Genomic DNA, 24529 nt, shown 5'->3' on the forward strand with positions numbered 1-24529 from the left:
AAGGGAATGAGATATTAACTCATTTTAGAGTTAATGTTGTTCACAATCTGAACACCACATTTCATCCGTCACACAATAAAGGGTAGGCTTGGTGGCCCTCTCTGCTCTGGGGGGAGAGTTGGACATTTGCTGTAGTCCACGCCCTTACTGGATCTGTCCATCTCTATGGCCCTGGCACCCAAGACTGATGAGAGCAAATGTTGGTTGTACCCATCATCTCATGTCACCCACACAAACAGAAATGACAGAAAAACATCCCTTTCTGCAAATGAAGAAACCTTGCTCAGAGAGGTGAAATGACTCACCCAAGGACACACAGCTCTCAGACCTACCTAATGTCAGAGCTTTTCCCATAGGACCCCCCTCTTCTGCCCACCCTCTTCAAGCTTTCCCTTTTCCCATCTTTCTGCCCCTACTTTTTCCTCCCCCTCAATCTCTCCCATCCATAGAAGGCTTATTCCTGTGGCCACCTGTCAGAATTCTGCACATCCTTCAAGGCCCTTCTTCAGGCCTTCCCAGGCAGTGGAATCCAAATGCCTCTCACCTCTACAGCTTGGTATTACTCTAATCAGTTGCAGTTTAACAATTATCTCTTAGGGGTTAGGGACTACAGGAGGGACCCTCTTCCAGAGTGGTGACCCACAGACAGGACGAGGCCTAATGCAGAGGGACCACAAATGGTGGTGGGCCAGGGGGACAGCAGGCTCTCTGGGAGACACAGCATGAAGGCAGGGACCTGCACCCTTGAATAAGCTCTGGGCTCTCCCAACCTTGGCCTCTTGGCAGCTGTTGGGGGAGGAGGGATGCGCCTGGCTAACTTGGATGGGTTCTTCTCTCGCAGGTGTGGTTGTCAAGCAAGTTCCCCCAATGGGCTTGTACTTTTTATTGGTTTTTATTTTCTACACTGATTAAAATTTCACAATTTTTTACACTCTTGTGGTACAAAGAACCACAAAGCATGTTTCACAATTTACGGAGCTCATTATGTAGCAATATGGACAGCTTTATCCCATTCCTGAGTTTAAAAAAAAAAGTTTTTTTCCTTCTAAGAGGTTGAGTGGGACAGTATCACTTCGTCTTCCCCACCCCCACCATCAAGGCTACACTTAATGCTCCTCTGATAAGCATTACCTGTAAGCATCCTTGAAGCCTACTCTGAATGTACCTCCCCAAACTGACCATGACCTTGGGGACTCAAACTCTCTATAATATCATTCATTCACCATTTGTCAAGAGCCTACCATGTGCTAGGCATAGTGACCAAGACTGACATGAACACTATGAAGTGAGCAGTGTACAGAATAACAAAAGGACAGGGAGCTCACCTGTCCCCCACCTCACCACACATATCCACCATGGAGGACCTTATGTCCCCCAGAGGACCCAGCTCAGGGATCTAGATATGGCAGGCTTAACAAACGCTCATTATCCCAGAAAGCCACAGCTGGAAGGGGACTCAGATCCAAAAGACTGTATTACAAGGGTGAATAATGCCCAGAGAGGGGAAGGTCTTTCCCAAGGTCACACGGCAAGGTTAATCAAAGACCCCGGACTCCAGTTCCCTGCCCTGCTTAGCCTCACAGCTTGCTTACTGACCTCCTTCTTGGGGTAAAGGGACAAGGGTGGCTCCTCGCCCAGCCCTGGATGAAGGGAGACGAGCCTTTTCTCCTGTCCCTTCACGGGCAGGTCCCAGGACATGATTTCTGGAGGCAGCTGCAGCCCTGAACTCAGGAAGAGGGAATGACTGGCCTTCAAGTCAGAAAATCTTGTTCTAGACCTTAGTCGACCTTTAGTGAGGGGCAGTGGGCAAATCACGTCCCTTCTTTCAGTAAAACAGGGCTCTCGAGGCTCACTGCCGTGGACCCCACTGACAGCCCAGTGGCTGAGAGCTGGGAGCCAGAGGCAAACAAATGGGGCTCAAATCCAGCTCCATAGACCCCTGGCAGTGAGATGGTAGGCAAGGTCCCTCACCTCTCTGTAAACTGGGTGGGGGCTGCAGTGAGGATTAAGTAGGACAGACAAAGCCCTGGATCCCCTCCCCTTCCACACCCCCAGGGCCTGACTTTATCCACCTTCTCCAGGAGGCCCTGACTACATACTCCAGCCCGGCTGATCACACTCCTCAGGCCAGCTGAAGTCCTCTCACACTGCTTGTGTTCAAATCTTAGTTCAGATAAACTGTGGGAAAATTACTGGACCTCTCTGAGCCTCAGTGTCCCTATCTGTAAAATGGGTTAAGGATGATACCTTCTCTATAGGGTTGTGGGAAGGATTAAATAAGGTAAGCTATCCCCAGTAAAACGGTAAATACTAAGCAACTAAACACAGTAGTTGCCAGCTTTATTATTATTATTACCGAGGTTGGCTCCGATACAGCCACCAATTTTTGCCCCAAGGAGGTATGTGACCACCACAGGTGGGAGTCTGTCTGGGCTCTCAGAGGAGCTTGAAAGCAACGTGGCGGTGGGGACAGGGCTGGTGTCATGCCTAGTGAATGAATGAATGTGCTTGCAAAAATTATCCTGGAGCCACAGAATATCACTCGGTTTGGTAGTTTTGAACTCTTTTAAACAAGCACTTCTCTTCTAAAGCAACCTCCCAGAGACTCCGGAGGTTCAAAGTGCTCGGGCGGGTGGAGCCGCACAGGTGGAGGCCTCTGCTTTCATTCACTGGCGCCGGGTCTGATGGCTAAAGCTCAGCAAGGCGCCTGCACAGTCCGCGGGGAACAAGCCTGCCCCCTCCCCAGATGGCGCGCTGTGTCTCTGCTAACACAGCCCCATTCCCCTGCGCTTCTCAGGCAGCTGTGCCACTGTGCTTAGGTCAACTAAGGCCCCAGGGACTTTTGCACGAGGCTGCTGCCTGGTGTCACCACCCCCAGCCCTTTGGTGACAGGGTGTGGACAGCCCTTGTAGCCTCTGCCCACGTCCGTGACAGCTCACTGCCCGTGCAGATGTCCTCCCTCCCAGCTAATCCATGTCAATGGTCCAAGCCCCTTGGGCTTCCATCCATGTCAATGACCAAAGTGCAAGAAAAGTCCCGAGCGGAGGACAGAGGCCCATGGGGTCTCTGGCTTGCAGGACCCGAGTTGTCGGCTGCTCCCCCATCCCTATTCTCTGCCCCCACGCTGACCCCGGCCTCAGTGCTACTTCTCCAGGAAGTGCTGGGAAGCTTTCTCAAAGGCCTTTCAGAATTCCAGACTCGTGATTTCTCCATTCACCATTTCAATCCATTCCATGTGATGACGATGCTGATAAATTACCAATTTCCAGGCTCCTGCTCTGCCAGGTCGCTCTGCCCGGGGCACTCACGGAACACATCCGGAGCCCGAGCAGAGGGGTTGCCTAGGAGGACCCGATGCCTCTTATCAGGAATCCTCGTGAGGACATGTGCTTCAGAAAGATGTTTGTGGTTTTCAAGTGGGGAGACAGAGGCTCAGAGAATGTAAGCTGGGACTGTGGTAGAGCTGGGACTGTAACCAGGAGAGTTCTAACCCCTGAGCAGGCAGGGCAGGGATCCTCTTACACATGCACACACGCTACACACACACACACACACACACACACACACACACACACACACACGTGTCAAAGGCCAGAACGGAAGTGACTGTTCAGCCCCTCCTCCCCATGCCCCAGGTACCATGCTGGGCCTGGGGGAGAGAAGAAAGAAGGGAAGGTGGGCTTCTCCCTGAGTGCAGGGCTGTCACCTGGGGCTCACAGGTGAGGACCTGGCGGCTCAGGGAGGGGAGACTTGCCCAGTCCCATCCTCACGTATGCATCACTCCCCATCCAGGAGGCAGCATTTGGGGGGCCATGGGCTTGTATTCCAGCAACACCACTTGGGCACCTGGGAGTCACGTGTCACCACTGGTCTCACCGGAGTGAGACCACCTTCTCACCTGAGTGTAAAGCACTCAGCGCCAAGCATGGCACATAGTAGGTGCTCTACCAGCCCCGACCCCATCATCTGTTTGGTTCTGCACCCTCGATTCTGCTTTCATCACCTTCTCCCTTTTAACAAACCAACTCTGGGTCACTGCAGACGGGTGGGTGGGCCTGACCTGCGACAGTGCTCAGGGTGAAGGCAGAACCCCATGGCCCTCCCTCGGCCCCGGACCAGCTTCTCCTTTGTGGCCGTTTCTAAGGCCTGCACCCAAACAGATCCCCTTCAAAGAAGGAGGCTCTTTTAACAGGCATGTCTCTCAATTTCTTTCTGAGGCTCTGTGCAAATGCCAAAAGCACACCTAAATAAACAGGAAAGGGAGCGGAAGATCCCATCCAGATATCACCGCCTCTCTCAGCCCCAGGAGAGGAGATCTGCCAGGCTCAGAGGCTGGCAGGAAGACCTGACACCTTGGCAGGCTGGTAGGGACACCTCACTCTACCCTGGCAGAGGCTCCAGGAAGGGGCTGGAGATGGTGAGGAGTCCTATGTTATTCTAAGATAGCAGCGTGAGAGCTGGGAGTGCCCAGAGCCGGCAGCCAGGCCAATGCCCACATGATACAGATAAGGCACCCGAGGCCCAGAGGGCAGGGGGACTTCCCCAGAGTCACTGAGCAGGGCAGTGGCAGACCCATGGCAGAACCTAGGTCCCCTTTCTCCTTGCCCGGTGCTCTTTGCAATGCCAGAATGCTTCCAGAACCTCCCAGGCTCCCCATGTTTCCTCTTTCCAGGCCTCAGTCTTCCCATCTGTACTCTGAGGGCCTGGGTTGGGTGATCACCAAGCTCCTTTCCAGTGCTAGTATTTGATGATTCTCTAAAGCTAGAGCAGCTGCCTTTCACAGCTGGGCTCTCCCACGTATGGCACTAACAGTACCAGCAATTTCTGTGGCTTTGCTCGAGTCCTTCAGATGCACAACTCCTCCTGCCCTCTTCCCCTATCCTGGGGCTCTACCCTCAGCAAGCTGCCAGGCCTCCCTGGCCTCCTCCCCTGGGAGCTACGCACCACCAAAGCGGGTCCCAGTTGGGAAATAACTCAGTAACGGTGGAATGTCAGACACTGTGACAGGTGAAAGGTGGGAGGAATTTTAAGCCAGGATCAAGTTGGTGCCTTCCCAGTGGCCACCTACTCACAGGCCACCCTAAGTGCACAGAACCCTCACTAAGCCCATGACGGCGCTCCTTTGAACATAAGACCTCCACACTCCACCTTACCCAGAGAAGGTAGCCGGACTCCTCAGATCACACAAAGAGAACCAATTCACTGGCCGTGAGGACCGGGAGGGGGCTGGAGCCTGACACTCGAGGATCACTCTTGCATTAAAATATTGCCCGGATAGCTACACCCACACATATTCACATGGAGAAGTACCCAGGGAGAGAAACACACCCAGGTTCAAGGACATGGATGGGGCACATGTCGGGGAGGGACATGGCCACAAAGAAATGCGTGTATAAACATAACAGGTCTCCCTAGCACCACCAGATACACACACCTAAACACACAGGTACACACTGACCAGCGCACACACAAATACACACATACACAACCATGAAACCCACAGATAAACATACAAATATACTGAGACAGGCTCACAGATTTACACATATATTCAACGGTCATCAGGTACTCACAGAGTTACACTGACACCCAGGCCAGACACACCGGCCCACACGCGCTCACGTTCACAGCCACGGCAGGAAGGGAGAGTGGCCGGGTAAGCTCAAAGGCCACAAGCCCACATCTTGGGCCGCGGGGGAGAAAACGGCTCCATGTTGCTGCCGCCACAATTTCACCTGCTCTGCAGGCAGGGCCTCACTTTGTGCCAATCTCTGAGGACGACATACTTGCTTCTCTCACACCCTGAAAACTGTCTTCACAGCTCCCTAAATGTGTGGTTTCTGGGTGCCTTGAGGCCTGGCAGGTTGCTCTGCAGGGCCTCACCCCTACCCAGAACTGGAGACCCCTGCCCCGAACATCTCTCCTTCTGCCCATCACCACACCTGAAACACCACCATTTGACACACCTCTTTAGGTCCTAGGATTACCTTGACGTCTAGGAATCCCTGGGTAAGATGCAAATACCTTTCCTCCCCCTCCCCCAAGAGGCATGGTAGTAGAGGGTTCCACCACTTAATGACTGTGGGCCTTAGGCCAGTGCCCTAACTGTCCGAGCCTGTTTCCTCTTCTATAGAACGGGGACTATAGTAGCTACCTCACAGACTGTTGTAACGAGTCAGTGAGATCATGCATGGAAAGAACCTAGCCTATTTCCCGGCACACAGTAAAAATATTAGCTACTGTCATCATCACCGTCATCGTCATTGTTTTTATCGCTCAGACTTTGCTCGGTCACCAGGGGACGGCCCAGCCATTAGCCAGGAGGAAACAGAAGGCAGCAGCTTACAGAAGCAACTTCTAGGACCCAAAGCTCCTGTGATGGAGAAGGGGGCTGGTCAATGGCTCACGCAGGGCGTGTTTCCTGAGCCTCGCCATGTGCTGAGCCCCAAGAAGCGCTAGCTTTCTGCCTTCAGGGGTCCCATGGTCCAGCTGGAGAGGCGGCCCAGGCCGTTCCGAGGCACCTGTGGGAGCCGCCTCGCTGCTTTGGCTGTCCCCAACCCTGTCACCCTTCCCTGTTCGTTCTCCGAGAGCATCCAGAGGGACACTTGGAAAACCAGACGAGACCCTGCCGTGGACCAGCTCCACCCCTGGGCTCCTGGGATGAAGGCCTAGCTCCTTGGTGAGGCCTAAGGCCCCTCATGATCTCCCTCCTGGGCTCCAGCCCCAGTGGCTTCAGCGGCACTTTTGGAACTGCCAGCTCCTCCTGCCACAGGGCCTTGGCCCAGGCTACTGCCGCTGCCTAGAACAGAGTCCCCCTTTGCCCGGCGGGCCCTGCACACCCTTTAGTCTCTCTTCAGTCTTCTCCTCAGGGGCCTCCCAGATGCCCTCGGATTGGACCATATATCCCTGCAGACCTATCACAGTTGTAGTTGTACATGCATTTGTTTCATGCCTTCCTCCCCCACAGGACTGTGGGGGCCATTGCGGCCTGGGTCTCCAGTGCTGGACACCTGGCAGGCATTCCGTAAATACTTCCTAAATGAATAAACAAATAAAAATGAAAAAGGAGAAAGGCAGAGAATGTGCTCTGGGAGGCCTTTTAAGGGATTCCACTTGGGGTCTATCTGGGTGGACTTGCTGGAGGAGGCAGCTTTTGAAGGCATAATAGAAACACTGAAGGTGAGGCAGCAGGCGGGCTTGCTGAGATCATGTGGGGCAGGGCAGCCGTACAGGGATATTCCAGGCAGAATCACAGCACAGGCAAAGATTGAAGAGGTAGGACAGCAGCGGGTCTGGCTGACCTGGAGGGCCCTGGAGTGATCACAGGTCCCACCGACCTCCAAGTTACACACCCGAGCCCAGGCTCATGACACGGGACATACAACCCCCTCCCCAAAGCAGAGGACACCCAGGTCAAGGGGGCCCATTAGAAACCCTGAGAGTCTAGAGGAGGGAGGAGGGGTCACGCAGTTGGGAAGCAGGTGGGGGGCGTGAAGGTGGGAGGGGGAAATGAGGACAACAGAGAGACACTCCTGGTACCTGCCAGTGCCCAGGACTGAGTGGCATCAGTTAACAGAAATCAGACACTCATTCCTAAGGTCTCGAGCAGGGATGTGGTAACCCAGAGCAGCCAGGGAGTGACTCACTCCCATCAATCCTCTGGCTGGCCAATGCTTGCCTTACCTCGTAAGCCCACCCCAGAGGTCAGGATGGGCACACACACTTCATCAGCTCTTTAAGCCCTCAGCCAGTCCTGACCTCGGGGCAGGGAGTCCAGCATGAGGGCCACAGGGCTGGGGGAAAACCAACTCCATCAGGGAGCCACACCCCTGCAGCAGGCTCTCTACTGTCTGCTTCTGCCTCCCTCCAGGCCCTGTCACTGAGGCCCCGGCACCAGGCCAGTCTTCCCAGGGTGACTCACTGCTTATCCCCCATCAGAACAACCCTGTCCTATGCTCTGTGCACTCTGCATGAGTGAACACTCTCACCAGAGGCTGCCTGGCAGAAGTGGCAAGAAAACCATGCGAAGACTCAAGAAATCTGGGTTCAAAACCTAGCTCTGCTATTAACAATAATGAGAACTATTCCAACGCGTTAATAAGAGCAAGCCAGATGTATTTATTAAGCTCTGTCTAAGCTTCAGGCACTGTACTAGAGCTTTACATGACTTACCTTGTTTAATTCTCAGAACCCAATGTGCAGAGGAGAAAATGGAGGTTCAGAGACATTAAGCTACTTGCACAAGGCCACACAGCCAGGAAGTGGCAGAGCTGGGTTCAACCCAGGTGGTCGGCACCAGAGCCCAAGACCTTCCATAATTCCACTACTGCACTATGAGGCTGTGAGCAAGCACCTTAGCCTCTCTGTGACTCAGTTTCCCCATCCGTACAATGAGAGGATTGGTCTAGATGATCTCTAACTCCCTTTCCAGCTTGGGCATGCCATCCTTCCCCTCCTTGGTGACCCATTTGCCGGTGACAACAAGGGGACCTTCTGGAGACAAAAGCTTGCCTGAAGGAAGGGTGCTAACGGTGGGACTTCAGGCCCTGTGCTGGGCCACAGGGAGCTTCTGCTGGGTCAGACTGCGCCACCCTGCCCTCCCAGGTACTTAGCTGGGCGGGGATAGCCCCAGAGCATCAAGGCGGGGAAGAGGAGCTATCCCATCTCTCCCTGGACCAGGAGCCACCAGGGAACACCAGGACCCCAGGGTGCTCCAGCCCCAGAGACCAGTGAACGCTAGCGGCAGGGAGAGGGGAGAGGTGGGCGGCAGCTCCATAAATCCACCTGAGTGAGCAGTGCTCTTAAAAGCCCTTTTCACTGCAGGATACAAAACGCACCGTTTGGGGAGAGGATTTTATAGGCTATTTCTCCTCCTGGGTTGATTTATCGTCTGCAAGCCAGGCTCACCTGGGCGTCCTGCCCCTGAGGGATCATGGGGTGGAGGCAAGGTCAATTTCAAGGCAAGACAGCGGTGGTCTGGGTGACTTGTGCTGACCTCCTCCCACGGGGGTGGCCCCTCCGCCTCAGAGATGCAGTGGGCTCTCAAGAGGAAGGAGGTGGAAACACACCGCCTCTCCTCACCCCGCCCTCACTCACTGGATGTATTCACTCCCTGCGTCTCTCACATACCTTCACCCCACAAACCCCTCGGGTGCCTGCGACAGGTGAGGCCCTGCCCCAGTGCCTGGGGCTCAGAGAAATCAGAAACAGTCACCTTGAGAAAGTCACCACGTCCGGTTAAGTCACAGCGTCTAAGTTCCGGAGCCTGTGGGGAGGGGAAGTCTGCAGGCGTCTGTGGCGGAGCACAGGGGAGGGAAGGAGCTCTCGAGGAACAGAAATGGGGAGGAAGTGTGGGCAGAAGGACCAGCCTATACGGATGCCGGGACAGGCCTGGGGGCCTCGATGCCAGCAGGGGAGCTGGATTCCACTCCCTGGCAGCCATCGAAGGCACCGGAGCGGGGCAGTAACAATCATGGCTCATTTTAGATGGTCTTTAAGCAATTCCATGGGAAAAGTTACTCATCCCCACGCAGGGCCTTGTGTCGGAAACAGATGCCATTGCTGCCGCCTCCAAAGAGGGCCTCCTGGCTTTGGAAACAATTCCCACCCGAAGATTCGGATGTAATTATGTCCGCGATCCAACAGAAATGCCACTGGACGTGATAGAGGCAATCACTGCATTTTCATATGGGGGTGGGGTGGGAACAAAGGCCTCTGAGCCCTGCCCCTCACACCCAGTTTCCTGGGTCCCCTAGGAGAGGGGAAGGCCTACAGGGGCCACACAGGGTGGGGTGGGAAGAGGAGAGCAGGTCCCTTCCACGCAGGGTGTCTGCCCTGCACAGGCAGCTTCTGACCTGTGAGGGCCAGGCCAGCTGAAGGCAGGGGCAGAACAAGATGAGGCCGAGTGCCAGCTCTGTCCCCGATTGGCTGTGTGGCCTGGAACAACCTCCCCTCTCAGGGCCTCAGTGTTCTCATCTATAAGATGGAAAGAGTAACAACACTGGCCGGCAGAGACTGAGCTGCGCGCTGTGGGCCGGGCCCCGTGAGACCTTCACTATCTAGGCTCTCGAGCTGAGTGAGCCTCGGCAAGTTCTTCACTCTCCGTCTGCCTTGGTTTTTTCACTTTAAACAAAGTGGGATTTGTGTTGTCTGCCTCATGGTATCATGAGATGCTACCCAGTGAGGGCTCAGGAGAGGGCCTGACCCAGCGGACTGTGTAAAACAGGTTTTATGACTGCCCCACCCCTGCCTCCTTGTGCCCTCATGCAGACAGCGAGGAGCTGGCAGAGCCTGGATTCGAACCCAGGTCAGCCGGACTTCGTCAGAGGACAACCGTGATGGAGGGTCTATTGGTCCAGCCTGGCGACCGCGGTGCAGAGACAGTGCCAGCCTACACACTGGGCCCCTCAACCCCCTTCCTCCTGCTGGAAGGCTGCCTCGGCTCCATATCTTGCCCCCCTCCATGTCCCTGATGAGGGTCCCCTTTCAGAGGTCCCCCAGCTCCCTGGTCAACCCCGCCCAGTCGGCTCAGCCCAGCGGCCTACAGGCGCTCCTGATGTGAGCTGTTGCCTCTGCCCGGCAGTGGGCTCTGCAGCCTGTGTAGCTGGACCCCCATGGCCCCAAGGTCGGGGTGGGGGGCACACAAACCCCTGGGATCTCCACTCTCCTCTGGGAGCTGCCGCCCAGGCAGTCACTTGCTGCCCTCTGCTGCCCCCACCTGGGCAGAAACCACCCTGCACGGACACCTCCAACCTCCATCTGTACTCACCACCTGGGAACTTGGTCTCTGGTCTCTTAGGGATCCCTTCACCCCCTCTAGGCCTTCTGGTATCAGAGCCCGGTGTCAGAGCCGAGCCCTAGGAGCTCTGTCAAGGGCAATGTCATTTGGGGCAGCAGGAGGAGGGGTGCGGTAGGGAGGACCCGAGGCTCTGGGGTAGGGTGAGCCCCGTCCACCAGAAAGAGGGGCAGGGTGTGAACACTGGCTGAATGCCAGGCACTGAGCCCTCACAGCCGCCCTGTGAGCGAGGGACTCCTGTGCCCATTTACAGATGGGAAAAAGAGAGGCTCAGAGTTGAGGACCTTGCCTGAGGGATCCCACAGAGGGGAGCCATGGGGCTAAGATTCAAATCCTGCCCCATCCCAGGTAGACCTATGAGAAGAGCCAGTACTGTATCCCCAGGACCCAGGGAGGTGTGAAGAGAGGACGAAAGACCCCCAAACAGTATCCCACCTGCCAGTCACAGAGCCCGACATTCCACCGTGACTCCAACTTCCAACGGATAAGGTTCCTTTCGTGCAAGGAACCTATGACACAGGGATCAGGGAGTCAGCCACTGACACCTTAGTGGGGACTAGTTTATCCAACTCCTTGCCGCCCAACAGGCTTGAGTGCAGGGCCTTACAGGGGTGTCCTAGAGGTACCTCTGCAGGACACAGGGGGCAGAGACGGGTGGTTGAGGGTGCAGAGGCTGTCCTTGCTCCCCCCTCCATCCTCCCACCCAAGCTGCTCGAGCCAAGCTGGCATCTCCCGAAGCGAGGCAGGAGATTCCAGGTCTCCTTGAATTGGTTCCTCCCTCCACCATCGCCCTCACGGACACCTACAAAGACATTCTAAGCTCAGACGTTGAGGGCGCGGACGGGGTCCCGACAACCTGCTTGAGAAAAGCAGTTCGCTTGCTCTCCATCCCTCATCCCCCACCCTGGTCCTGGTCTCTGCCCACTTAAGGAGCTCCAGACTCTCCCAGCCGGGTCAGGTATGCTGCTCTGAAGGACACACTGCACTCCAGTTCTGCTCCGGCCAGCTCTGGCCCACCCTCAGCTCCCTCTCTGGGGACTCCATACCCCCGCTAATTCAGGCTCCGATCCCGTTTGCTCTACATGCTGCCATGGGTCTCCTGTCACTCATATGCCGTTTCCCATCTCCTGGCCTTCACAGGGGCTGTCCTGGCTGCCTGTGCTTTCCCCTTACCTGCCTGGAAATGACTTTGTCAAGGCCCAGCTAAACCCGCCGTATTTTTGCAGGTAGAACCTACGTTTTAATGCTATTTGTGTCAGTGCCCCGCACAGGCCCCGAAACACAGTTGGTGCTGATTAAAAATGTACTAAAAGAAAGAAAAAAGGCAGGCAGAGAAGCGAGGGAGGAAAGTAAGTTAGTTCATACCCACAATAGGACTCGTAGACCAGAGCTTGACTTCCACCTCTGCCGCTCACCGGCTGGGGGACCCCGGGCCAGTTCCTTCTCCCTGAGCCTTGCTTTCCTAATCTGTAAAACTAAGCTGATGAAACCACCTTCATGTTTATTAATGGGGCAGGCAGCCTCCCAACCCTACCAAATACCACAGCCTGCCCTCAGTCCCAGGCCTCAGATGCTGGCCTGGCCTCAACTCAGGAGGCGCCAAATAGCCCCTGGCCCCATGCTCCCGCCCTGCAGACCGTTCTGGCCAGCCCTGACCACCCTGGGCTGTCTGCGACCATGTTCCCATCTCCTACTTTCCTGCTGCGGGAAAGGGGGCCTCTCCCCACAGAAGGCAGACACAGACCAAATGGACACAGACCAAAATGATAGTAATTTGCCTTTTGGGTTTAAACAGTTTAATAACAATTAGGCTCCACGAAAGGCAGGGGAGGAGGAGGGCTGAGGGTCCGGGGCAAGCTCTCCCCACCAGCCCTCTCATCTGCAGAATAATGGCCAGACACTGGGCCAGGAGACTCCGGCTCAGGAGGCTCAACAGAGCAAGGGACATCAGCCTCACAGGCAAATTCCTGGTACTACGAGGAGGAAACTGGGGCATCCAATCTGGGGTCCAGCAGGGCACCCAATCTGAGGTCCAGCACTCCTGCCTGCCAGTCTGCCACACTGCACGACTGACATCTCTCCACCAGTCTGTGGGCCACAGACATAGATGTGTCCCATGTAAATGTGCATTTGGGATGGGCAGTAGAAGCCTGGAGTGGTAGAGGGAGGCCCAGCAGGTATTCCAGGCAAACCTACCTTCTCTGGGCCTCAGTTTCCCCATCTGTGCAGTGACAGAGCAGGCTCATGTGATCTGGAAGTCTGACCAGCTTTTCTGTCCACCATCCCCATGCCCAACAGGAGTCCCCTTAGCCGACAAGGGCTACTAATGGGGGCAGAGGTGGCAGTGTGCTGATGAGACATCAGGGCAGACCAGGAGGTGGCAGTGTGCTGATGAGACATCAGGGGCCTCTGTGGGTAGTTGGACCCACACATGTCCATTCCCTTCAGTCCCCTCCTCCCAGGAAGCATGATGGGGGTGGGGAGAAGGACTCAGCTGCAGGGAAATGAGGGCAGGAGGGAGCAAGGCATAAGGAGCACAGGACAGCAATGGAGAGACCTGGGCTCAATTCCAGGCCCTGCTCCGGACATGCTGTGTGACCTTGGGAAAGGACCCTGCCCTCTCTGAGCCTCAGTCCCTCCTCTGGAGAAGGAAGGTTTAGACCAGTTAATTTCCAACAGTCTTTCCACAGTGGTGTTGAGGCGGTCACCCACAGTCCTGCATTGTTGTGGTCATGTACCTGTTTCTGTGTATGTGAGAGAGAAAGAAAGACAGCTGAAATGTGGGGAGGGTTTGGGGAAGCCACAGGAGCAGGAAGAGGGGTGAGCAGCTGGGGAAACCTATGGTCCACATCCCAGAGATCTCCTGCCCACTCCACTCTCACTCATCATCCCCTCTGACTCCTATGTCCTGTAGCGGAAAGCCCAAAGGCCTCACCCACTCACTTTTCTGTCTAGCCTCCTCTCCATCATGTCTTCAACTCATTCAACATCATATCTAATCACACAGGGCCATTGGCTTGTTCCTATTTTGTTAGATCCCACTCTAACTGGAATACTCTTCTCCCTTTGTTCCTGACAAACTCCTACACATCCCTCAAAGCCCAGCCCCAAAGATCCTCCTCTAGGAATTTTTCCCTACCCTCACCAGTGAGAGGTAACTGTCCCTTGTTCTAGGTTCTCACAGCACCCCAGGCACACCTCCGTCACAGCTTCAGGACCACCTAGGGTGCACACAATTGAGCATCCAGTAAAAGTGGGTGGTTGAAAGGAACTGAGACCCGCTTCTAGAAGCATCTGCAATCAACTGGTACTGAGTTTATCTGCAGCATCCACCAGCCCCCTGGGCCTTCCCCTCTCTGACACTTCTCCTTCTCCAACTCGCAAAAAATAGCCCTGAGACCTAATTTCAGCTAAACCTTCAAACACAACTCTTCACTTTCAACTTCCTGAGGAAGAATCAATTGGCTGTCAAGTTTCCCAGAGCCTCTGCCACCTCCCACACCCAGACCCTGACAGCTCTCCTCAAGGTCGATGGGAGGGGCCAGGAGCAGAGGAAGGAGGGAGGAAGCCCACACCAGGGGAGGTTGGGTCTGGGGAGGGCGGCGGGCTGAGGGTACCGGTAACAGTCACCATCTCCTCAACTCCCAAATCAGACTGTGAATTCCTCGAACACGGGGTGGCAGGTGAGAGGGGGCAGCCTGCTGCTGCTAAGGGTCCCTGGGCTTCAAGAAGAGGGATGGGTCCATGCAGAGCCCCTGGACCCAGCCTGACAGTTTGTGCAGATCCAGGCCCCCAGCTCGCTGCCTGCCTGCCTCCCCTACCTCTGACCCTCTCTCGCTTCCAGGATTCCCTGCTGGCTGCAGAGAAGACAGACATGGGTTCGAATCTCAGCCTCACCATCTCTTTGGAGCCCAAGAGCTGAAGGCCGGAGATGGGCGGAAGGTCCCCTTGGTCGCCTGCTCTCAGCTCCTTCCCCATCCTGCCCTCATCCAGGGCCCCCCACAGCTTTCAGGGTGCACCCACTAGGCCTGCTAGCACCCAGTGGCCCCGAGGAACCACTCCCCCACCCCCAACTCCACCTGTAGGTAGAAGGAAGTTGTGCCAGGTAGGCAAAAGTTTCCATATCTTGTCCAGGTCACAAAGCTGGCATGAGGCTCAGCCCCAGGTCTGTGGACTTTATGGCTCATTCCCTTAAACCGCATCAAAGTGTTTAAGCGCCTACTGTATGCTCAAAACTCGAAGTCACTGCCCCCCTTTTACAGAAGGGTAAACTGAGGCTCTCCCAGGGTCCCATGGTCTCCAAGAGGCAGAGGTGGGAGCAGCACTGAGCCCGATGCCCTGTGGGGTGACTGCCGTCCCAGGCTGACTCACAAAAGGGGTAAAGGCCGCATGTGAGGGTGCAAACAGCCCAGACTCAGAAGCCCTCCCAGCTGAGTGGCGACCTGGTCAAGTCTGGCCCCTCCTGGGCCTCAGTCTGCATGAAGGAGGTGGATAGAGTGAGTCCTACAGACCCCGACGGGGATTCTCCATTAAACTACATCACTGCCAAGGGGCACCGCTGTAAGAGGTGGTGACATCTCATCACCCTGGTTTGAAATGGAGGCGAAGACGACAGTTATTCAAGTACATCCTGTGACATCTCCCCTGCCTCCTCCAGGCAAAACCATGTTCCCTGCGTTCCTTCAGGGGGTACACAGAGCAGCAGTCAGCGAGCGCGTGAGGATCTGGCTCGTAGGAGCACACGGGGGCAAGTGCAAGTTCAGGCTGCAGGGGAGAGGGTGTGCTCCTGGTCCTGCACAGGGTCCGTGTCAAGCCTGTCCCTAAGGCCCAGGTCAGGCGCACATCTGACCTTCCCCCAAGCACCCCTCCACCACCCCGACCCTCCCCAGATCTTTACTGTCCTGGAGCCAAAAGAGGAAATGCAATTCAGATGATAATGGTGGATTTCATGGGGTAAGCATCTACCATGGGTCAGACCTGGGCTGGTGTGTACACACAAAGTTCCACCAAGTCCTTCAAGGAAGGGCAGTCATTCCCTGCCCTTTACTGGTGAGCACACATGGCTCAGACAGGTTGAGTGACTAATGAGGTCACACAGGTCATGCAAGAGCCGGGATTTGAACCCAGATCCCCACCTCTGAGCTCCCTAGTCCCCCCCCCAGCTCTGAGCACCGGCCCAGGATAGAAATTCGACTCACGCCCCTTTCCTTAACTGCCGCACACAGAAAAGGACAAGGTGCCGAGCAAAAGGACACAAAAAATAAATGTCCGGCCATCCTAGTGTCCATGCCAGGCTCTGTCACTCAAGAGCTGTGTGACACCAGGCAAATAACTTCACCTCTCTGAGCCTCAGTTCCCTCATCTGTGACTGGTAGACACTAATGGTACCTCCCTCAGGGTTGCTGTGAGAAGTGGGTAAAATGACGGCTGAACACACTTTCCATCCTGCAGACCCTAATCTCACGGGACTGTGAGTCGGGGGCCTGGTGGCTCAGAAGGCTGGCTCTGGCTCTGGCTCTGAGCCACAGGTGGTTTCCATACCAGGAAACATAGTGAAGACGACACTACAGAAAAAAAGCCAAGCCTAGCTGGCAATTAAAGAACTGCAAATTATAGCAACCTCGAGGTGTGATGGTACACCTATTAGAGCAGCAAAAGAAAGGGAAGCGGGTAAAAAGTGATGCTGAGGGGGTTCTGGGAGGGTGTGGGGGAAGGGTCCCCCTCCTCTGGTTCCAGTCCAGCCAGAGGGGTGCAGCATGCTCCTGCGCTAGGGGTGCAACACGCTCAGGTCAGGGAGACCTGAGTCCAAATCTTGGCTCCATCATTATGAGCACTTGGAACTCGGGTGAGGGACTTCACCTCCCTGGGCCTCAGTTTTCTCATCTGTAAAATGGGGTGATAAAAGTATCAGTTTCAGGGTTGTCTCAAGGTTTAAAAGAGATCGAATAGGTAAGACCGTGAACATAGTACAGGGGGCTACCTTATGATTAGTCATCGTTCCCTAAGGCATCCTGAAGGCTCAGCCCTGGTGCCTGTGGCCCTGGGGGTCCAGGAAGGGCAGGACTTGGCCTCTGCGCCAGCTAATTCGATCAGGGTCTCTCAGGTGCCAGCCTCCTGATCCTCCCCACAGCTGGAGACCATCTCCCAAGGGCCCTGGTCTCACCCAGGGAGGTGATCAGGAATCCTTCCTCAGCACAGGTGTCCTTCTCCTTCTCACTGCCTGGAGGCTGATCTGACCCAGAGCCTAGGGCTCAGGACTACCTCTTTCACGAGCTTGTTAAAAATGCAGATATCCAGGCTCTGCCCCTGGCCCACTGCACTGAAATCTTGAGGGGACCCAAGGTTCTTATTTTGAGAGCATTTTTATGACACACAAAAAGCAGGAGAATCAGTGGCCCTGGGGAAAGCCCTGTCCCCTTAGCTGAGGACTTGAGGCGCCACCTGACCCGGACCTGGCCCATCTTCCCAGCCTCACCTCCTACCCTGACCTCCAGACCCCTCACGTCCAGTTCCACCAAGCATGTCACCATTCCACACACATCAATTTCTAGTGTGCTTCCATGCCAGCCTCCATGTTTTTGCAGCTGCTCTTCCCCTTACCTGGAACTCCCTCTCTGTCGCTGCCTGCCCAATTCCTAAGGAACCCTTCAAGACCCAGCTCAAAGATGTTCCTAGGGAGCACTTTTCCCGGCCCACTCTCACCTCACCTGGAACCCCCATGTCACACTGTATGGCAACAGCCAAGCCTGTGCCCTCTCTATTCCCTCCATCAAAACCTTCTTTCCGGGCTTCCCAGGTGGCGCAGTGGTTGGGAGTCCGCCTGCCGATGCAGGGGACGCGGGTTCGTGCCCCGGTCCAGGAAGATCCCACATGCCGTGGAGCGGCTGGGCCCGTGAGCCATGGCCGCTGAGCCTGCGCGTCCGGAGCCTGTGCTCCGCAGCGGGAGAGGCCACAGCAGTGAGAGGCCTACATACCACAAAAAAAAAAAACCCCAAAAAAACCCTTCTTTCCCCGGAGCCCCAGAGGGCTAGCTCTTTATCCCTTGGACTCCAGCTCAATTATCACTTCTCAACCACACCACCGCAAGGAAGCTCTCCTGGTTTTCCCTATCAGTCTACTTTTCTCCTTCACGGCACATAGCTCCTACACAAGAATGTCAGCCCATAGGGTCAAGGGCTTCATCCACCTGGTACTCTCTTGGCCAGCTCCTCCCACTCAGCCCCAGTGCAAAGAATGGTACCTGGCACACAGCAGGCTCGCCATAAAAAATGGTTGAATGAATGAATGGATGAACGAATGATCAAATAGCCCCCTCCCCTACAGACTGTGAGCTCCCAGGGGAAGGGAACATGTCCACTTCTCCAGCAGCTGGCAGAGCATGGACAGAGGGGCACTTGGTAACATGCGCATGGGGGCAGTAAAGGGACGTAGAACTGCACGTGCGTGGAAGGATGGTGGGGACACAGGAGAACACAGAGAGTCAGATATTAAGGCTCACTGGATTCTGTTTCCATTAAGTCATTTAGGTTTGAAATAAAAGAATGTGTGCTGGTGGGACTACTAATAATCAGTAGCTAAGATATATATACTGTCCTTTGCTGATTCTAAGACATCATCAGTTGTAAGATACAGCATTATTTTATGTGCCACCAAGAAAGAAGACACAGCAATTAAATTATGACACACCACGGGCTGTAATATGAGAGACATTAAAATGTGGAAACAAAAAGGGTGCATTCTAAGGAAGCGTGGCATGTGTGCGCACACGTGAGGGTGCGTTTATCCGACCTAACACTAGCCTCTTTCTTCCCAGGCCAGCTCAGCTCTGGGCCCCATGGCCTGCAGAGCTGTCTGTCCTCTGTCTGGCCCCTCCCTCGCAAGAAGGGGCCCCCACGTGGCCCCCTGGGATGGGGCTGAGCCACAGAGAGGGGAGCAGCTGAGCGATCGGATACCTAGAACAAGGGAGGCTGGATGCTCTCCCGGTCCGTGAGGCTCCAGGAATGGGGGCCGCGGGGTCGCAGAGCAGCACCCCAGGCCAGGTGGCGATGGTGACGCAGAGATAGTTACCGTGACCCGGAACGGCGTAGCAGCTGAAGCCTCCATGCTGGGGCTCTTCTCTGAGAGGCTGCCCGGCAGGCTGCGCCGGGAGCCCGGCCTTTCTTGGGGCGACTCTGTCAACAGAGGGAGAGAGAGGGTGAGCGTGGACAATCTAAGCCACCCAGTCAGGCCCTCCTGTCATTCCCGTCCAGGCCAGGACGACACACAACTGGTCCCCATAAAATGGTCCAACCATTGTGGAAAACAGATAGCGGTTCCCCAAAAAGTTAAAGACAGAGTGGCCACATGACCCAGCAATTCCACTCCTATACCCCAAAGAACTGAATACAGGGACACAGAGAAATACTTGTATGCAAATGCCCATGGCAACATTATTCAAAATAGCCGAAAAGGCAGAAGCAACCCAAGTGTCCATCAACAAGATGAATGGATAAACACAGTGTGGTGGCCGCATACAATGGAAGGTAATTCCATCCTTAAAAGAATGAAAGTTCTGATACATGCTGCAATCTGGATGAACCTCGAAAACATGCTGAGTGACAAAAGCCAGACACAAAAGGACGAATACTGTATAATTCCACTTGTACGAAATACCCAGAACAGGCAAATTCATAGAGACAGAAAGGTTACCAGGGGCTGGGGACAGGGGAGCTTGGGGACTTATTGCTTGATTGTACAGGGTTTCTATTTGGAGTGATGGGAAAGATTTAGAAATGGGCAGCGGTGATAGTCGCACAACTTTGTAAATGTACCTAATACCACTGAGTTGTACACTTAAAAATGATTAAAATGGTAAATTTCATGTATATATTTACAACGTTTTTTTAAAAAAAGGTCTCCTAAAACCCGCACTTCAAGGCGCACATCTTGTGATGTGTGACAATGAGCTCCCTGTTACTGGAGGTATACAAGCAGTCCCTTCAAACACGAGACTCTATGATTTCTAGCTTCCAGTTGGAACTGTCTCTTCCTGAGGCTTTAAACTTGAGAATAGTGCCAGGGCCAGGCAGGTAATGGAGGAAAGGGGAGCAGCGGCCAGCTGCTCAGCTCCAGCCAATTATTTCAGCATAGCAACGGGGGGCTCAGTGCAGCCAAAGCTTCCCGCGGTTCAGGAGGACCTGGAAATCTGGGGTGGGGGGGCGTTTAATATGAAACATTCTGATTTTTAAATGGCGACCGCTCATTCTAAACTCTTAGCCCCGGCCTGAGCACGCCCACTTAAACAGCCAGGTCAGTCCACTGGCCGCTTTCCCCCGGCTCCCTGACACCGGGCTCGGCACTGGCTGTCTCTTTTCTAGTGCTTGGGCTGTGGCTCCCACAGAGGCCCCCCTTCCTGCTGGTCCCAGCCTGACCCATCCAGCACACCCTGGAGGAAACCCTTGGTAACCTCCTCCGCCCCCAGCTCTCAGCCCCCTCAGGGCTCCTGTAGCAAAGGCCAGGCCAGGGTAGCCTACCTACGCTCTCACTTTGCACAGTGTGTGCGCGCGCGCGCGCGTGGGTGTCCTCTGCTTGACGGTGGAGTAGCCTATCTACGCTCTCACTTTGCACAGTGTGCGTGTGTGTGTGTGTGTGTCCTCTGCTTGACGGTGGAACTCCTAATGCCCACGCCTAAGCCGGCTGCATCTCCACACCCCCAGCGCCCTGCACGGAGGCTGGTGTGTGTCGGGTGCTTGGGAAAGACCTGTTGACTCAGAAGAAGAAAAAGGACGGGAAAAAGGACGGGGTGGAGATTTCCCTGGTACCTGCGAACACACCGGGGTGCAGAGTCAGAGGCGCACACCCAGAACACACACACGCTTGCATCCATGTAGACACTCGGATCCATCCCCAGATACACGTGCACGAGTGGATGTGTGGACACATGCACACACACGGGAAAGACGAGGAGCAGGTTTTCCCAGAAGGCAGATCGGGCTACTGGGGGGCCGCGCTACACTTTCCGGTCCATTCTCTCCGTGCAGCCGGCTTGCACAGGGGTCCTCATAAGTGTGGAAGGACAGAGCTGAGCCCCTCATCCCACTAGGGCAGGCCAGTGCTGAGCCCTGGCCGGTGGGCAAGCAGGCAAAGCCACTTTGGGACTGGAGGAAGTGGGCCACCGGAGGGGATGGGTTCAGGCCTACCAGGCAGCCCTGGGGCCACCTCTTCTAGAAAAGCTTCCTCTTCAGCCCAGTGACTGCCATGTCTTAGGGCCTCTCTGCTTCCCTCATGGCGCTTCCTACTCAGAGCCTTCCTCACTCCGCTCCCCCTCTACGGTGTCTGCTAGTCACACAATAGGGAAGACCCACTCTTTTTGGAGATTTCCCCAGGAAATCTCTTCCTGCACCCCCCAGTCTGCCTTCATCTCGCCCCCACCCCCAGTATCCCCCGTCACCTCCACCTGGGGGTCCTCCATAACTAACCACTGTGTCCCACCCATGTGTGCGACACTGCCCTCAGCCTCCAGAAGCCTCTCAGGAACTACCCCCTCTCCCTGACACACACACACACCTGGCCACAGCTTCACTGCCCCTTCCTGGGCAGGTGTGCCCTCACACCTCTAGGCAAGAGACACACAGAGGCACCTGGCAGGACACAAGGAGCCCAGCGAGGCTGCTTCTTCTCTAAGATCAAGACTGATGTTCCGGGCTTCCCTGGTGGCGCAGTGGTTGAGAGTCCACCTGCCGATGCAGGGGACATGGGTTCGTGCCCCGGTCCGGGAAGATCCCACATGCCGCGGAGCAGCTGGGCCCGTGAGCCATGGCCGCTGAGCCTGCACGTCCGTAGCCTACGTGTCCGGAGTCTGTGCTCCGCAACGGGAAAGGCCACAACAGTGAGAGGCCCGCGTACCGCCAAAAAAAAAAAAAGACTGATGTTCCAGGGCTTCCCTGGTGACGCAGTGGTTGAGAATCCACCTGCCAGTGCAGCGGACATGGGTTCGAGCCCTGGTCTGGGAAGATCCCACATGCCGCGGAGCAACTAAGCCCTTGCACCACAACTACTGAGCCTGCGCGTCTGGAGCCTGTGCTCTGCAACAAGAGAGGCCGCGACAGTGAGAGGCCCCCGCTCACGCAGCTAGAGAAAGCCCTCGCACAGAAACGAAGACCCAACACAGCCAAAAATAATAAATAAATAAATAAATAATTTTTTAAAAATAAAAAAGACTGATGTTCCCACAGCCTGTACAGATCACGGACGGCCATTGCCTGCTGGGTCTGAGCAAGAGGCGCTCAGAGGCTGCGTGGTCCAACCACCATTTTATAGATGAGGAAGCTGAGACTAGAGGAAAGGAACTTATCCACTAGCTCCTAACCCAGTAGATAAATAGCAAAGACCCTCGTGGGTGCTCCCAAAGTAGCCGTAAACTTCAATTCAGACACCCTGGGGAGCATCTCTAACCACTTCCAGTTTGGCACTGCACAATTCAAATTGATTTTTGCTCAAATAAACTCAAGATTAAAAAAAAAAAAAAAAAGCCCAGGCTACACTATCTGCATCAGAAGGCAGAAACTCAGCAAGGGGGCTGCAGGGAAGGATGGTTGGGGTAGAAGTCCACTCTTCCTCCTGCACGCCAGAGGAAGAGGAATCTAGGCACCTTTCCGGACAGCTTCCGCTTAGCCCCAGTTCCATTCTCCATCCTTCTCCACCCCGCCTCCTGCCCCAGGGTGTAGACCACCAACCCGGCTTCTGGGTCCTCCGGCTTCCACGGGGTTTGGCCAGTGGGGAGCCCTGGCAGGAGATCAGGGGAGGGAGGAGAGTCGCCTGGGTCAGCTGCCTCTCTCCACCAAAGCTCCCGACTACCAAGGACTACCATCAGGTCTCCTGCGCTCTCGCCTCCCAGCAGCCACGCTTCCCTCCCCTCCTACCAGCCTCAGTGGACCAGCCCCAGCTGCCAGTAGCTCTGGGGTCCTGCACTCCTCTTCATGGCTCCCCACACCCGCCCACACCTCAAATCATCCTCGTGTAAGTGCCAACTGCTTCCTGCTGGACCCCCACGGATCCACCAGGCGGGATCTTGGCTGCCTGAGAACCAGGCCCCACTCACGGAGCTGGCGGGACCCCCTTTACATATGGATGGGAAGCTGTGACATGCCTGGGGATCACACTGAACCTCAGGGGCAGAGTCTGGGCTCGGTCAGGCTCCCTTCTGACCCTACACGCCAAACAGCTCCCCCTAGAAGCCAGCAGCCAACACAAGCTCCAAACACAAAGTTAGTAATAATAACCACATGGTTCCCCGGGGTACGGACCAGTGTTTCTCTACCTTTTATTCATTCCCCCTAAGGAGTCTTTTTCATTTCCTAGTTTCCCCTCAACAAAATTCTAAAACCACAGATATACAGTAAGTATCTTTTTGTCCTATATGTATATCAGGCTTTACACAGAAAAAGAGTGAGACTTTTTCACCTCCCCTTCCTAGAATCAATTTTTTTGGTCCACTTAGGGGCAATACTGCCCGCACTGAGACACATTCAAATATCATCCCCACCTCACAACTTAGACAGCTATGGGAGCTCCATTTTCCAGATGAGTAAATTGAGGTTCTAAGCGGGAAAAGTGACTTCCTCTAAAGTTCCCCCAGGTAAGAAGCAAGAGTATATGCCGAAACTGTTCCCCCCAAACCCACACTTAGAGGGGCTCAGAGAAGGCAGAGGATGCCTGGAGCATGGGGCAGGGGGCGGAACAGCAGGCTGGGACCAGGAGACTCGACTTAACCTTGACTCTGCTGTGTGACTCCAGGCCAGCCCCTTTCCATCCCTGGGCTCATGACTTATCATCAATCCAGTGAGTCAGGAAGTAAGAGCAGTGACTGTCTCTATTCCCCACCACCTAAAAAAAAAGAAATGGAAAAAGAAAACCGCTCTTTATTTTACAAAGGCAAAGAAGATGGAAAGCTGACCCCCTGAGTTCTATCTCTGCCTCTAAAAACACAGCTGCCTTTGGCCTTTGACTTAGTAGCAAGTCTTTTCTAATTTGAGGAAGCAGACACTGGGATGCTTGGGCTCATGCCCCGCACCGAGCTCTAAGCAACACAACCGGTACTAGCAGGACCCCAGAGAAGTTGAGTGAGTTTGCTAACATCTTGCAGGATGAAGGTGGCATCCCCAGGGACAGACCCCAGGAAGGGCGAACCGGCCGACCTCCGAGTCTCCTCCAGACCTCGGAGCACTGGTTCAGGCGTCTTCCCTCGGCTCAGACTCACTGTGTGACCTCCACATGACCTCTCGGGCTTCCAGTCTACAAAATCAGGTCATAGGACCAGCTGATCCTGCATCCCCTTTCCAGCAGGAGGTCAAGAGTCTCTGTTTCACCAGGCAGACCAGGCTGCCTTCCTATTCTTGGAAGCCATAGTCGGAGAAATGCATTTTAACCTTCATGTGTTTGCAAAAAAATAAATAAAATTGGTTTCATTCAAATGCTGCTGGCTTGGTTGCCATGGATACCTCCTAATCATGAAGGATGACTGTTACTTGTTCCCATGGAAACACGGAGGCCTGAGGAACATCCTGTAATTTCAGACAAGACACCAAATTTCAGTTGTCGGGTTGCACCGCCCAGATCTTACTGCTTAAAAACAGGTCGAGGCGGCAACCTCTGATACTGGCAGCAGGAGAAAAGAAGTCAGTTCTATAGAAAGAGGAGGTGCAAGGCAGGGGTGGATGTGTGTGCTGGACCTCAACAGTGATCAGGAAGATGCAA

At 54.9% G+C, this 24529-nt stretch overlaps 1 protein-coding gene across 5 annotated transcripts in view; it reads right to left on the bottom strand.

Moving 5' to 3' along the window:
• DAB2IP (DAB2 interacting protein) overlaps nt 1-24529 on the bottom strand; it is a gene marked incomplete at its 5' end in the record, with an annotated part of 194918 nt that overhangs the window by 84173 nt on the left and 86216 nt on the right. For all 5 annotated transcript variants that reach the window (XM_082655874.1, XM_082655876.1, XM_082655873.1 and 2 more), the window contains one exon: nt 18863-18966. In XM_082655874.1, the coding sequence (XP_082512000.1) occupies nt 18863-18966 (104 nt within the window). The remainder of the gene's footprint in view (nt 1-18862; nt 18967-24529) is intronic.

This window comes from Grampus griseus, assembly GCF_964374135.1.
Source record: "Grampus griseus genome assembly, chromosome: 6".
NCBI lineage: Eukaryota > Metazoa > Chordata > Mammalia > Artiodactyla > Delphinidae > Grampus > Grampus griseus.